At 43.0% G+C, this 16,909-nt stretch overlaps 1 protein-coding gene and 1 pseudogene across 1 annotated transcript; one reads left to right on the top strand and one right to left on the bottom strand.

Annotated features, from left to right (window-relative positions):
* Nucleotides 1-9,536: 9,536 nt before the first annotated feature.
* LOC134590927 (uncharacterized) lies at nucleotides 9,537-13,912 on the top strand. The gene is made up of 2 exons (XM_063444435.1): nucleotides 9,537-10,012; nucleotides 13,683-13,912. The coding sequence occupies exons 1-2, from the start codon at nucleotides 9,553-9,555 to the stop codon at nucleotides 13,889-13,891; spliced, it is 669 nt and encodes a 222-aa protein (XP_063300505.1). The 5' UTR covers nucleotides 9,537-9,552; the 3' UTR covers nucleotides 13,892-13,912.
* On the bottom strand, nucleotides 12,678-12,796 carry LOC134578902 (5S ribosomal RNA; annotated as a pseudogene).
* Nucleotides 13,913-16,909: the final 2,997 nt, after the last annotated feature.

The raw sequence follows: 16,909 nt of genomic DNA, 5'->3' as shown, positions 1-16,909 counted from the left end.
AGGCCCAGGGGCATACCCACCGACTTCTCCATGTTTATTTTAAAGCCGGACACTAATTGGTACGCACTTAAGATGCGGATAAGATGTGGGATCGAATTTGTGGGGTCTGTGATTGTAAGCAGCACGTCGTCCGCATATGCCGAGATTTTAAATTCCTCAGCCTCGATTTTTACGCCCTCAATTCCCCTCTCTGTTCTGATCATATGCAGTAGGGGTTCAAGTGCAAGTATGAACAAGAGAGGGGAGAGGGGGCAACCCTGACGGGTACCGTTTTTAAGATCGAAGGGCCGAGGGGCTGTACCGGGGAGAGAGATTTGGGCTCTGGGGGCCGCGTAAAGCGCTCGGGTGGCCTGTATGAATCTAGGGGGTAGCTGTAGCCTCTCCAGGACCGCGAACATGTAGGGCCATTGGATTCTGTCAAAGGCCTTCTCCGCGTCCAGAGAAAGAATCAGAGAAGGCCTTTGGGTCTCGTTTGCCCACCATATCAGGTCCACTGCGCGTCTTGTGTTTTCGTAAAGTTGCCTGGTCGGGACAAATCCCACCTGATCCGCGTGCACGAGTCCAGTCAGTACTGAGTTGAGTCTGATGGCCAGGATTTTTGCATACACTTTTAAGTCAAAGTTTATCAGGGATATGGGGCGGTAATTTGCTACATTGGTGTTGTCTCTGTCGGGTTTGGGGATGAGGGCAATGTCTGCCGTGGTTAGGTCCGCTTTGGGTGCGTCCCCCTCTGTCCAGTCTTTGTACATTGCGGCCATATATGGTATGAGTTGGTCCTGGAACATTTTATAGTAGGAGCCATCAAAGCCATCCGGGCCTGGGGCTTTACCCCCTTTGAGGTCCGCTATGGCCCTGCTGACCTCGGCTATTTCAATAGGTTCTCCTAAATGAGCTGTGGCCTCTACCGGCAGGTGCGGTAGTTTGGCACTCTGTAAGAAGTCGTTGATTTGCGCCATGTATGCGTTGTTGTCCCGTGTGAGTGCCGGGGAGTGGTTATAGATCTCTGTGAAGAATGTGGTGAATTCCCTATTAATGTCGGTGGGGCTGTTCCGAATTTGTCCCCGTGTGTCTTTGATGGATGTAATGTTGGTGACTGTCCTTTTTGGTCTGAGGGCTCTTGCCAGTAATGTGTCCATTTTATTTGCTTTTTCATAAAATAGACGTTTTGTATGGACCATGTCCCTGCTTACTTCATCCAGCATTAATTCTCTAATCTGTCTTCTTATGTCAGTGAGTTCCCCAGCGGTGCGAGGTGTCGCCTGTTGTTTGTGTTGCATCTCAGTTTTTCTAAGTGATTTTTGGAGGGCTAGAAGCTGTTTAGTTTTTTCCTTTTTTAGGAAAGTTGCCGTTCTGATCAATATCCCCCTAATCACTGGTTTATGAGCCGCCCACAACGTTGTGGGAGAGATTTCTGGGGAGCAGTTTTCCTGAAAGTAGCGAGTTATCTCTTGGTGTATGGCTTCTTTAGTCTGGGGATTTTTGAGTAAGGAGGCGTTTAGTCTCCATTTCCATGGGGCACGTGGGCCTCTTGTGGCATCTTAAGTGTAAGTGCGATGTCCGCGTGGTCGGACCAGGAGATAAGATTTATCTCTGAGGTTTTGACGGTTGGCATGGCTAGTTGGTTAACTAAGAATAAATCTATTCTGGAGTATGTGGCATGCGCCGCGGAATAAAAAGTATAATCTCGCTCGCTCGGGTGTTGGATCCTCCAGGGGTCCAGTAGGCCTGTCTGCGTCATGAAAGTGTGAAGGAGTTTATCCTGTCCCCCTCTATTCTGTGACCTGGGGAGGCTGCTCCCCCCTCCTCTATCTGAGGCAGGACACGGCGTTGCGTTGAGGTCCCCTCCTAAGATTAAAATCCCTCTAGGGAGCTGTTGGATTAATGTCTCTAGATTGGACCAGAATGCTTTGCACGGGGTGTTGGGTGCATATACATTGATTAGATGGTAGGTGTTCGTATGTAGCGTGCCTGACAGAATCACGTACCGGCCCTCTGTGTCACTCTGCACCTTCGTGACGTGTATCGGACATTTTTTGTGTATAAGAATGTCAACCCCGTTCTTTTTACATAGTGTTCTGGACGTATATGCTCTAGTGTATATGTGGTTAGTTAGTTGTGTCGTAGCTGTGTGGGGCAGGTGTGATTCCTGTATGAAGGCTATATCCGTTTTCTGTCGTCTAAGTTCACGGAAGAGAAGCCTCCTTTTGTTTGGGCTATTAAGCCCGTTTACATTAAGTGAGGTGATTTTTAGGTCCATGCTGGTGGTGTGGTGCTAGTGTACCTTGTTCGTCTGTTGAGTTATGTCCTCCTGTGAAGGGAAGGCGAGTCGGGAAGGATTGCGGTCCCCAGCAGCAGGCCCACCGGGTGTTGCACCTCGCAGTGGTGAGGTGGGGAGGGAGGGGGGGGGGGGAGTAGGTAGGCCAAAGGGAGGTCTCTGTTCCCCTTGAGAGGAGAGAAAAAGGTTAAGAGAGAGGTTAAGGAGGAGAATTGAGAGTCAATCAACAATTATATACACAAAATAAAGTACACAAAATAAAATAAAATAACGTAACAATTAACTGTACAGTATTAAACTGGTACAAACACTTATATCTTGTTCGTACCTCAAGTCCTCCTGGTCTTACTGTTCGCCGGGAGATCTGGGGGTGGGCATCCACCGCACCGAGGGAATCACCTCTGGCGGGGGGGAAACTCAGCCGCAGAGCACCCCGGCAACACTCAAATATGGAGGCTTTACCAATCCCGAATTATTAGCGCACACCGGGGGGGGGGGGGGGGGGGGGCAGGGCAGCCAAATGTCCCACTACTATTGGAGTGCATTCGCTGTTTTCAAGTTAACCTTCTAGTCAAGCTCTGAGGTGTCTTTTCTGCCTTTGCTTCTCTAGGTGGTGTGGCTATGTGATTAGTTGTGATACCTGGATGAGCATGCTAAATGGTGACACTCTATATAAAGTACAGTGCTTGGGCTTACATTATACATCCCTGGCAAAATGTGCAGTGCTGCTTACTAAGAGGAGAACTATGTCACAATAGTCCAGATAGCACCTTAACTCTATAGTAAGAAATACATCATCATTATGTCATTCAGTTTTCGAGAAGTCAAGGGGATATTTTCAGGCAATAGAAGGGGGCAAATATTGTTTGTGAGTGGTAATAGCGTTTAGTTCCTGAAGTCATTCACTTAAGGGTAATCTAAATCTTGGTTTGTAGGGGGGGGATGGGTGACAACTAGGCAAGCAGAAATTTAACAAGACGCCGGAAGGGGGAAAAGTAAAGTCCTCTGCCTTTAGCAGGTTGTTACATGCGCCCAACCCTTGTCGTTATCATCCCTGTATAGGTGCTGTTGACCTTCCCTAGTAGTATACGTGTGTGTTACCTCCAGTGTTGTCTCTTTGGGGCACTTATCTTTAGTCAATTTAAAAGTATAGCAGCTAACTCCCCTTTGCTCCCTCCTGCTTTGTGTTTAACAGAAGGTCCCTTACTTATACCACGCATTTGTCCCAAGGGGATCGGAGGGACTCGCCGATGGTTTCAAATGGGTTGGGGGGGGTGGGGGGGTGGATGAAATACAAGGTAAAGGGGGGTGTAAACAGAACTTCAGCCCCTTTTTCAAAGGGTAGAGGGGCACACACTCTATAGCATAACATGCACAACCTTCCGTTGAGGATTCCCTTCTAGTAAACTGGCAGTTTCAGTAATGACTCATTACCCCCCTCCCTTCTTCTCCCCCTCTCTCGTCTTTCCCCACCCTATATATCCCAGACACCTGTGTCTCAGGCCCCTGCCATTGCTGTTTATATCTGAGCTCCTCTTGGTTATTTATCGTGAAACACTTCATCCCCATCCGTTTCCCCCCTCCCTCTTACCCCTTACCCCACGTATCACATTAGCGATTCTCATTACTGTATACATTATACCCCAGAGTCAGGTAACTTGAACTTAACCAAAATGTGCTTATGTTATATGCGTTTTTAACTATTCAGTCTGATAAGTCCCTAGTGGGTTAAAATACACTGGGTGTTAGATGGCTGGTTTTAACTTGCGTGTGTCTCCGGCGCCCGGTCCCGGGCTGGCTCCGGTGTGTTCGGACAGAGCTCTCTTTCATCCCCTTGCCTCCTCATCATCCCCAAACAGGGCGAGTGTGTCCATGGTGGTTGGCGGGGCTTGAAAGTCCGGTGGGGGCTCGATGCCCAGGTCTGCAAAAAAGGCGGGAATATTCGTCGCTGCGTGGAGGACAGCCGGTTTAGGGCCGTTGAAAACAAGGATTTTAAAGGGGTATCCCCATGCAAATCGGATACCGTTGTTTCTCAGTACGTCTGTAACCGGTTTCCACGCCTTTCTTCTGAGGAGGGTGGCCGGTGCAATGTCCTGAAAAATCTGAACTGTATGTCCTCCAGGTTCGTAGGCCTGGGTTCTGCTGTGGCGCAGTATGGCCTCCTTGGTTTTGTAAAAATGTAGACGCATGATGACATCTCGTGGCGGGCTGTTCTTCGGGCCTCTGGCCCTGAGCGCTCTGTGGACACGATCCACCACCCACTGGTGGTCAGGAATGTCTGGCAGCGTTAATTTGAAGCAGTCAATCAGGGTCTTTTCGAGGTCTGCTTCTTCAATGGATTCCGGCAGGCCTCGGACACGCAGATTGTTCCGCCGCGATCTATTTGCGATGTCTTCAACTTCCAGCTCCAGGTCATTTACATGTGCCATGAGCTTGTTTGTTAGGGTTGCTGCCGTGTTGTGTGCCTCCACTACCGCCTCTAGTTTTTTCTCCACGTGGCTGGTGCGGGCGCCTATGGCAGCAATTTCGGCCTTTACCTCTGCCGCCGTCCGTTTTATTTCTTCGGCTAAGTAGCCCTTTACTTCGGCCAGGGACTGCAATATGTCTCTGGATGTTGCCTCTGAGGGTGGGTTCCCCTGTCCGGTCCGCTCCATGGGGTCTCTGGAGTCTGCGGTTTGACATCCGGACCCCTTGTCCTGTGGAGTTGTCGTGGTGTTTGGGGCAAGGTATATGTTTCCTCCGTCAGGATATTAGCGGGTTACAGTGCTATATTTGAGCGCCGGGGTGCGGAGCACTCGCTCTATGCGGCCATCTTCGTTGGCGGTCAAACCACGCCCCCTACTTCCTTATATTTTGATGAATGCACAGCTATTGGTTCAAATATTTGGCTCAGGTATACCTGCACCAACGTTGCGTGGGAAAAAAACGTATATGTCAAATGATAAGTATATGTGCCCACCAAGTAGGAACTGTGCATATCCGGAGAATAATTTCTGTGCGTATTGGAATTGCGTGGGATGGGCCACCTATAAATTAGGTATTTTGACTGCAAGTCTGCAGAAAATGCTGACTACAACTAATTGTGTTTCTGGCACCTGTAATCCCTTGAACTTAACATTATTTAACCCCCAGGCATTCCTACGCAAGTGGGGAAAGGTCCATGGCTTATAGATATACGCCTTAGGTTTAGATCCGGGAACCATATTGTATTTGGATATTGAAACTAAGGTTGTAAAAAGTCAAGTTCATTTGTTTTTTCAATCTTTCTATGAAGAGATGGGATCTCAGATTGGAATTTCCCACACCTCCCATAATTTGTTCCTTGATCTGGCTGAAAACATGGCACGATCCCTAAATGTAACAGGTTGCTATGTATGTATATGGTACTAATATGGGTGATCAGTGGCCCTGGGAAGCTCTTGAAATGGGGGTAAGACACGTGGAGGGACTAGGGGGGGAGAACAAGACACATGGAGGGGCTGGGGGAATGAGACAGGTGGAGGAGCTGGGGAGGAATGAGACACGTGAATGGGCAAGGGGGAATGAAACACATGGATGGGGCTAAGGGGGTAGAATGAGAAACGTGGAGGCTGGGGCGGGGGGATGATACACATTGGGGGGCCCCAGGGCAATGTTCGCACCAGGGATTGGTGGTTTCTAGCTACGCCTCTGCTTTAAGGCAATGGTTATACCGTGAACTCTGCCAAAGTTTGTTACTTTAAATCCTTTGACCTCTTTTTTTGCTCCTACTATCCAAGTCAACCTCTAAATCCTGACAGGTTTCACTTTAAATACAGCTTACCTTTTTTTAATAGATGCAAGCATTTTAATAGATATGTAAGCAATTGTTCATGCACTGATTGAAATGCATTTACATTTCTGCCACCTACTTTTCCTCAGTCTTGCACATGCAAGTTCATTCTTTTACAGTTCGTAACAAAATATTCTGTAAATCTTACCTTTCTTACCTCCCTAACTCTTCCAATCTGCCCACATTTTCATTAATTTGAAAGTACAACCCATTCCCATCTTTCGGTGTTAATAAATGTAATCTGCTCATACTCGCATACTCAAATCAGGCCTACAGAACTTACCTAGGGATGTCCAATCCTTTTACAATATGCACACACCCCATTAAACTTTCTCCTAATTTCCAAAAGTTACGTAAAGAGACACTATAGTCACCAAAACAACTACAAATCAATGTAGTGGTTTTGGTGAGTATAGTCAGTCCCTGCAGGCATTTTGCAATAAGCACAGTTTTTTCACTGAAAAGGCAGTGTTTACATTACAGTCCAGGAACACCTCAAGTGGCCACTACTCTGATTCCTACTAGAGGTCCTACTTTGGGCAGTACTGCACAATGTGACAAACTGACATTCAGTGTTTCCATCCTCTACATGGAGACACTGAACTTTCCTCATAGAGATACAGTGATTAAAATGCATCTCTATGAGGAGATGCTGATTGGCCAGGGTGGCGTTTGGCTCTGCCCCCCCTATCCAATGCTTTCATACGGGAAATAATTGTGATTGGCTCAAATCATCACTTCTGATGATGCCAGCCAAGGAGGCTGATCAAGGGCAGTGCCAGTACCAGCATACTGGAAAAAAGGTGAGTTTTTGTTTTATATATTTAGGTGGCAAGAGGGCTAGATAGTGTTTTTAACACTATAGGGTCAGGAATACGTGTTTGTGTCCCTGACCATATAATGTTTCTTTAAAAACACAATTCTTCAGGAAGGTGTATAAGCTAAAAAGTATATCTCTTACTTTAAATGCCCACCTGTGTCCTTCAATGTAGTCTTCACTAACATTTAGATTCTTCTGTAGACAAGCCATATTTCATTCATATACTTTGTATTGCTACCATACTTAGTAATTCATATTATATATAAAGAACATGTTTACCAACCTGTGTTTATACCCAAATTCCTTTAAACCGAAATTGGCTTACTTGGACTCAGGAAATGCTTGATGCTTAACACAACACTTAAAACCATATATGTCTAGTTCCGGGAGCAGAGAGCCCCCACCTGAAATGTCTCTTCTCTAATATTTTTGTTCTTTCTTACCTTGGAACTCATTTGTTATGTGTACATGACGTTCATCCCTATGTCTTATCTGTACTTCCTTCCTATTACTGTTCTATGAGTATTTGCACGTAAGCACTTACTTTTTAATGTATAAAACCCAGCTGATGAATAAAACGGCAGAGGCTTATTTTGCATACCAACAGGTGTCTGCTGTCTAATTTTCGCTTCTCCAAGTGCACTTGTAATAATAATTTGTATCCACAACAATTTGGTGCCGAAACCCGGGATCAGACGAATCCAGTTCATCTGGACCCAGAAGGGTTGGCTCGGAGCCCAGACGGTTAATCAGCTGCAGCGGGTAAGAAAAAGCTTTTATTTTTCTACCTATAAATGATTTTGGACTCTCTGGTGCTGTTTGAGACCCCTGTCCGGATGGGTAAGGATTTTAAAAACGTCTGATCTAAAGAACTTGTTTTCTGTGGTATATTATGGTTATATTCAGGTGGATGTTGTGTTATGTCTTGTGAAAGGAATCTTGAGGTAGTGGAATATATCTGTGGGTTTTAAGTTATTTTTATTGTTTGCCTTGTCATTTGTTTTATAATTTGAGTTAGAATCCTCAAAGGGTAGATCTCCTGATCTGTGTTTAGAATAACAAAGACAAGACTGTGAAAATTCCACTGCATTGGTCATAAGTGTTCTCTACACTGTTTTTGTACAGTTTGTCTTGTGGAAGGAAGTAATTAACCCTTACAAGTTTTAAGATGGGTAGCTCTGAAAGCACCCAAGGAGGATTTACGGCTTTGACTATTGTCAAGCATCACAAAGGACAAGGAGCAATTAAGAATGTTAAGAGGTTACTTAAGAAAGCTGGCATGCCCTCAGAGGGCACTCTAGACCCACATATATGGAGTGAATTTATTGCAAATTACAGAGGTTTGTTAGAAGATAATGCCTTTGTAGAAGTTGCCCAAAAATAAGCCTCTGCCATTTTGGTCCTTCAGTCCCTGATTCCTTATGGGCTACAGGGAAGACAGATACAGGCAGACTCTTTGTGCTCGCAGTCAAAGTGAATCTCCTGCCCGGAGCCATCCCTCCCTATCAAAAACAATACCCCCTAAGCCCAGCACAGGAAGATGCTATTTCCCAATCTGTGCAAGAGTTTCTGCAGGCAGGGGTAATTGTCCCGACCACCTCCCCTTGTAACACACCATTGTACCCAATTAAGAAAAAGGAAGAGAAAGGGAAACCTGTGGTCTACCGTATGGTACATGATTTGAAGGCAATTAATGCTGTAACTGAACTCATTGTCCCTAATGTTCCCAACCCACACACCTTGTTGGCACAGACACCACCTTCCTCTAAGGTATTTACTGTTATTGACTTGGCAAATGCATTTTTCAGTTTCCCCCTGGATCCCGACAGTCAGTATTTATTTGCATTTACACATTAACACAAGCAGTACACTTGGACAGTATTGCCACAGGGCGCACAAAACTCACACACTATGTACAGCATGGCTATGGCACAGATTCTTGAAGAGTGGCAAAGGCCAAATAATGTAATTTTATTGCAGTATATCGAGGACCTAATCCTATGTTGTGATAATATGGAGACTTGTATTGTAAACACTCTTTCCTTACTATAATTCTTGGCAGAGGCAGACTGCAGTTTGCTCAAAATATTACACCCAACCCCCGCAGCCTAGCCCAGCTACGATTCATACTGCCGACCTTGGCTTCGCTGTACAGCAATCTACATGCTGCCCCTGTATGATTGTCTCGCCAATGAAAACAAACCCTTTAAATTAACCCATGCAGCAGAAGATGCTACATCTGTCCTTACACAGGACCATGATGGTAAACAAAGACCAAAAGCGTACTACTCCACCAGTTTGGACCCTGTTTTCAGGGGTGCCCCCTCATGTGTTAGGGCAGTGGGGCTGTTACTACCCTCCTGGACAAAGCCACTGATATTGTCTTTGATAACCCAGTGACAATATGCCTTGCTTATGCCACCTAATGTTACACTGAAAAGGTGTATGGTGTTAAATCCATCTACATTACTTCCCCTGGATTTAAAAGAGGGGATAGTGGGAATGGTACTTGTACATCTGATCTTTTTGTAAATTCACTTTCACCATATGAGTTAGCTGACGCCCAGGTACCCCATGATTGTGCAGCACTAATGGCACAAGAAACAACAGGTTTTTTTTTGCATGTAATTGATTCTCCATTATCTAATGCAGATTTTGAGTTTTTTTGTAGATGGTTCCAGATATGCTGATGAGAATGGTAATTTCCACACTGGATATGCTGTAGTCTCTGCACATGAGGTAATAAAAGGTGAACCACTCGCTCCTCACTGCTCTGCACAGAAGGCAGAGCTGAAGGCACTCGCTGAAGCGTGTAAAATGGCTTCTGGTAAGACTGCTAATATTTATACAGACTCTCGCTATGCTTTCGGTATAGTCCATGATTTTGGCCCTATATGGCGGGCTTGTGATTTTCTCACCTCAGCAGGAACTCCAATCAAGAACTCTGAAGCCGTGAGTGCACTTATGGACGCTATCGTGCTACCCACTCAAGTAGGCATCATCAAGGTGGCAGCTCACGTGAAGATCACAGATGACATCTCAAGAGGAAACCACAAAGCAGACAAAGCTGCCAAGCAAGCAGCAATTCAAGTTCATCCCTCTACAGGTAATACCTTCCTACAAGTTATACTTACAGATGACGCCGTTGACTACAATATACTGTTGAGCTTACAAAGACAGGCAAGCAATGAAGAACAAACACTACAACAGAACTGCGGGATACGGCTGAGAGTAATTCTAAAAGGAACATACAAAATACATAGACATAGTGAAGTACAATTTTAACACATATCATGCGCTGTATAAGAATGCACTCACAAGATAACGGAGAATAAATCGCTCATAGGGTGCCTCCCCCGGTAGATATGGGGGGCTGATGATCCCTTGATTCCTCGTTGGATATCTTAATAATACTCAGGACTTCAAATGGGTGGTAGTAGAAAAAAATATGTTTTTTATTGATAAAAGGTGAATTATCACCATCAATAAAATATATTAAAATAAATATAACAACGGTGTGGTCCTACGCGTTTCGTTCTATAAAGAACTTCTTCAGGGACCGTGTGTAGAAATAAAACAATATACAATTATAACAGATTAGAAATACATCCTATTCTCACCCTCCCCAAGTCCTCTTTAAATAGGGCTACTCCCTATGTCCATTGGTGGTTCCAGGGGTGGTACCCGAGATCCATCGCTGGATTGGTCCTGTAGATGGATAGTGCAGCTGTTTATCATTCTCCTCCTGTTGCTGGCAATCAAATTTGGCGCATTCGGCTGACCAGAACCGGAAGTAAGGATCGTATTGTACTTCCGCATTCAGTATGCGTTCCACGTGCGTTCCACCTACGGTTAGTTTGCGTTCCACCTTTATTCTGTTGATTTCTCATAGTATAATCAAAGAAATCAACAGACAACAACATATTCTATCTACTGGAGGGAAAAGAGTTGTTAATAACTTCATTTACAATATATTTATTTTCTAATTTGGATCATAATGGATTACCAACCTTAGACTGTCTATAAACAGTGAATTGGAATATTTAAAAAGTGAAATGTGTATAGCAGACACATTAAAGTATGTAATACATTTTTCCAAAGATGTGCATCAGTATTGATTCAATGTGTGATGTGCATAATTAATAAATATTATCACTAATGTGATGTGTATTAAAAAATAAACATAAATAAATATGCAATGTTCCATAAGTGATTTCCAATATTAAATGGACTAACACATATACCTATTATTTTAATTAATTATGATATAAACATATTAAATCTTTTTGCATTAGTGGTTACTAAATGTTAAGAGGGAATCAAAATATTCCCGAATGTATGTATATATGCAGTTGAGCCTCCATAATCCAAGGAGGTCCAACGGTCGCACATACTCGATATAATGAATATGGCAACTGTATATGATTACATAAAATCACACTGTTACAAAAAATATATATATATAAATGAGAATAATTGTGTGAAAACAAAAAATCATATAAACCATATAAATCCTAATCCAGAAAACATACTAAATCAATCCCTATGTTGAGACCTTGTGGCTCTAGGGTATTCAACTTATGTATCCAGAAGGTTTCCCTCTGTGATAATTTTTGAACCCTATCACCTCCTCGCCAGAATGGAGACACTCTTTCAATACCCGTAAATTTAAACTCCTTAAAAGAAAATAATGGACAATTAGAACAGTGGGCTGGAACTGAATGGGTTGTTAGTTTTTTCTTAATGTTGTTTAGGTGTTCTAATATTCTAACCTTCAGAATCCTTTTTGTGCGTCCCACATACTGTTTGCCACACGGACATTGCAGCAGATAAACTACAAAGTCTGTGTGGCAACTAATTTCGGATCTCACCTTAAAAGCCTCCCCCGAGATATTACTATGGAAGACCTTAGTTTTGAAACATGATGTGGTAGAGCAAGCCTTACAGATTCCACATCCCTTAAAAAAAAACTGAAATTGAAGAAAAATTGGTGTTCCTGTGTTTAATAGCATAACTAGGAGCCAGTAGATTCTTGAGATTGTTGTTCTTTTTATAGATCACCAGCGGACGGTCAGATATAGACCCTCCCAAAACTGGGTCCTGCAGTAAAATGGGCCAGAATTCTTGTAGGCTCTTTTTAATTTTATGGTGGTCAGTATTGTACTGGGTTATGAACGACGAATTAAAGTTTGCATTTTTATTTTTGGTCGAGTTATATCGATCCTCTAACAGGGAATTACGTTGTAATGAGCCAATGGAGCGGATTTCTTTATCCAATGAGTTTTTATTGTAACCCCTATCGATGAGTTTTTTCTTTATATGTTGTGATTGGGCCTTAAAATCCCCAAAGTTAGAGCAATTTCGTCTCACACGTGTGAACTGACTTCTAGCTATGCCCCGTAGCCATGGTTTATGGTGGCAGCTTTGTTGGTGTACAAAGCCGTTGCCATCCGTCGGTTTGAAAAAACACCTTGTTTGTATTTGATTTTGGTCACAAAAAAGGGCAAGGTCCAAAAAGTGGATTTCGTATTTGTTCCATTCTGGGGTGAAAACCAGATTGTACTGGTTCTCATTGAGGTAACAAACAAAATTCTGAAAATCAACCGAAGACCCCTTCCAGATAATAATAACATCATCGATGTATCGCCGCCATAGGACCAGGCTCTCCCTCCGCTCTCCCTCCAGCCATGCCCAGACCACACGAAGAGCTCCTCCCATCTTCTCATGTAGGTGTTGGCATAGCTGGGGGCGAACCTGGTACCCATGGCGGTAGCTTATGGCACCTGAGGTTCCTAGTTGGTCTCCCATACAAGTAATAACCAGGCCCGAGTCTGGATGGCTTCTGAGATCTGACGAGATCAGGCATTTTCAGACTGGTATGGCCATAGGCAAGAAATGAAGAACATGACCTCTGGAGGAAACAAGATGCAGAACCTGATGATGACAGAATGTGGAGGAGAGGTAAAAGACTGTTTGCCACGAGTGTTGTACCCCATGATGGCCCAGATTGCCCATGGACCTACACATCTATCCAAGATGCACATGAACAGCATAGTAAACACCCGTTGGGTAGCACCTGGATTTACTGTTGTAGCAACTAAACACACCCAAGCTTGCATGATTTGTGCTAGAAACAATCCAGGACAGGCTGTCAAAACACCAAGTAAGCATACACCAAGGCCACTTTACCCATTTCAAAGACTGCAGATAGACTATATTCAACTGCCTAAGGTAGGAGTGTATGAATATGTGTTGGTGTGCATTGATTTCTTTTCAGGTTGGCCTGAGGCCTACCCAGTGTCGAAAGCCACAACGAAGGTCACAGCAAGTAAGCTTCAAGAAGGAACTGGTATGTAGATATGGAGTACCTGAAGTGATTGAAAGTGACAGAGGTAGCCATTTCACTAGGGAAATAATGCAAGAAATCATGAAAGCCTTAGGGATCAGTCAGGCCTTCCACACCCCCTATCACCCCCAGAGTAGTGGGAAAGTAGAAAGGGCAAATGGCACCTTAAAGAACAAGATTGCAAAAACCATGCAAGACACAGTGAAGCCCTGGACTGAATGCCTTACCCTAGCACTCTTTTCTATGAGATTCAGACCCAATTCTAGACATGGCCTATCCCCTTTTGAGATACTGTTTGGATGTGCCCCAAAGACAGGCCTATATTTTCCCCAGACCCTTCAGATGCAGTATGGTAGTATAACTGCCTATGTACAGGCCCTACACCAAAGATTAGGCAGGGTGCATAAACAAGTCTTTGATTCTATTCCAGATCCAGACTCTGATTCTGCAACTCACAAACTGCAGCCTGGTGATTGGGTGGTGATAAAGAGGCATGTGTGGAAAGGACTTGAACCATGCTTTGACGGTCCATTCCAAGTGCTCTTGACTACGGCTACCTCAGTGAAACTAGAAGGAAAAGCAACGTGGATACACGCCAGTCACTGTAAACAAGTTACTCCGACTGATCCACCAACATGAAGCTGTTCTTATCCTTTACCATTGTATGCTCTGTTCAGATATGTTACTCTGACTTGAGACCAGAAGATAATAATGCATAGCAGGGAAATATATAATTGCAGATAGCAAAGACTTTTAATTTAACCTCCTTTTGCCTCAACCCACTCCTTAGTCCTGAAAACGCCATAGAATCTCACTCTTGAGGAAGTACCTACATACCCAAGTAATTAATGCTGTAGCCTGTTCCCTTGCAAAGGGTTTAAATGCCACTTCACAGGCCCTAGAAGAGCTACTTATGGACAACCAGGCAAATAAGAAGGCAATCCTTGAGAATAGAGCAGCCATTGACTTTACTAATTAAGAAAAATGTGTACTTTTTGCTATTAGCTATAATTTGCTATTACACCATTTTTCTAACCTTTTTATTTTTCTCATGTCTACTAACCTCTCTATGTAAAAACAAACCTACTGTTGGTCGTACCTTAACTTACATTCCAGCTCCGACTTTGGAAGGGTTTTATACAAAATGAAGGAACTCTCCTCCACTGATTCTGGTGGTCTCTCAGTCCAAGGGAACCGTGGTGAAGCAATAAATGAAAGTCCCACAGGCTTTGGCTAGCAGACCTGGAAATACCTTGGACATTTGGGTGACCCTTGGATCAAAAGAGGGGATTGTGATAGAATTTATCTTGATTTCAAGGCTCAAGCTTATAGGTGTCATAGAATGATATACTATATTCAAATTGGCTAACTTGGACTCAGGAAATGCTTGATGCTTAACACAACACTTAAAACCATATATGTCTAGTTCCGGGAGCAGAGAGCCCCACCTGAAATGTCTCTTCTCTAATATTTTTGTTCTTTCTTACCTTGGAACTCATTTGTAACGTGTACATGACGTTCATCCCTATGTCTCATCTGTACTCCCTTCCTATTACTATTCTATGAGTATTTGCACGTAAGCACTTACTTTTTAATGTATAAAACCCAGCTGATGAATAAAACGGCAGAGGCTTATTTTGAATACCAACAGGTGTCTGGTGTCTAATTCTCGCTTCTCCAAGTGCACTTGTAATAATAATTTGGGCTTCCTCTGAATGTAACAAAGATCATTATTTGGATCCACAACACTGTGGTTTACGTAAATCCTTTCATTTCATGTCAGTCTTGTAGAATATTATCTGTCATGAATAACCAAAAACAAAAAATAGGTAGCACTCATCCAACAAGGTGCATTAGAATCATGCACACTCTAGTACTACAAGAAAACAGAAAATATTGGAGGTTTGCCCCCAGGGTGGCTGCGCCGAGGGAGGAAGGGTGAGCAATTTGTTTTAATTTTATTTCGTTTTTATATTTTTATATATACAGATATGTATTCCTAACGCTACAGTGTTCCTTTAAGCTCTATCCCAGGATTCCTTTAAAATAATCCACCATCTCTGTAGGTAGCAAATTGAGCTGTAATTCATAAAGAACAACCCTGGAAGGAAATGGATTAAATCCATCCGCCAGTGTTGTGGTGGTTATAGGATACAATGGGGCATAACCCCTGGAGATATAGAGAAAAATAGGGCTACTGGTTGGCAACTCGGAAACGAATTGCCCTCCAAATAGACCTTATATCCTTATATTACAAAAAGGCTTGTACTGCAGGTACCCACTAGGGGGAGTCTTTGCATGCAGGTAGCCAGAAAACAAAAAACTCTTTAATAGTCCCTCTTGAGGAAAAGAAAAAATATATATATGTACAAGTGTAGATTAAAAATAAGGACCTAGTTGGGTAGAGTCATAGCTACGCCTGGCTTTACTGTGGAGAACACATAAACTGTGGAGATATTAATGTGGCTTCAAAGGTATGCCAGATATTCCACTAGAATAGTTGTATCAAAGAGACCGAGGGTACAAAGTATGCAGCAACAGTTGCTAAAACATCAGGTTATATTTTGTATCAAATAATAGAGGATACAGTATATGCACCCAGAAATGCAAGATACAAACACAAAAGTACCTAGTATGTCTTCAAATATACTTGGGTAAATATCACTTATTAGGTAAGGAACAGGTACAGATGTGAGGGGTATTAACCTGGAGATAGCTTAGAGGCTGCAGATTACAGTGCAATTCAAAATTTAGAAGAAATGGAGGGATACCCTTAAATGCCATAAACTTATATCCCATGCATAAAGCACATATTGATTCTTGAGGCAAAAGGTACATGGAAACCCATACTAAATCACAAAGAAAAGCATAGTGATAAAATATGTAGCAATATGTAACAAGATGCCTAAACAGCTAAATGTGATTTGGGGGTAGGAGTCCCTAGCATCTTGTACATATCTTATACATATATACTTAAACAGTCTTTAGCAGTGCTCAGGATCGTAGGAATGTCAAAACCCCATAATTGTCCAAACAAGAAAATGTAAAATAGAATAATCCGCTCTATGTGAGCTACTTATTTTTAATCTACACTTGTACATATATATATATTTTTTCTTTTCCTCAAGAGGGACTATTAAATAGTTTTTTGTTTTCTGGCTACCTGCATGCAAAGACTCCCCCTAATGAGCTGTAATTCAGTAATTGTACTAGATGTCCTCCACAGTTTGAAACAATTTACCCCTTCTGGCACCATAACAATTTTACTTAGACTTAGGCGACTGCTCTTTTGTTACAATTCTTTTTCTTTTTTCATTTTAGTTTTGATTGTTTCATTATATTTATGCTTATTTAAGGTTATTCACTTACTCTTAGCTTAAAATTATTTTGTTTGCTGATTTATGGAAAATGATGTTGGCTTATAACAGGGTTTACTCCTGGGAGTATGTCAATATCCACATGATAATACCTATTTGGGAAAAATAAAAATATTTTTAATCTGTCACATAGAGGTTAATAATCAAACAACAGATGGTGTCTCATATTGGGATTTTTGAGTTTAACCCCTTAAGGACGGCGGGCGTGCTATGCCGTCCTTGGGGACCCGGCTCTAAATGCCGGGGGCGGCGTAGAACGTCCCCGCCTTCCTTTCTACTT

The sequence above is a fragment of the Pelobates fuscus genome, chromosome 1, assembly GCF_036172605.1.
Source record: "Pelobates fuscus isolate aPelFus1 chromosome 1, aPelFus1.pri, whole genome shotgun sequence".
Lineage (NCBI taxonomy): Eukaryota > Metazoa > Chordata > Amphibia > Anura > Pelobatidae > Pelobates > Pelobates fuscus.
The sequence above is the reverse complement of the archived record's forward strand: the minus strand, read 5'-3'. Positions and strand labels throughout refer to the sequence as shown.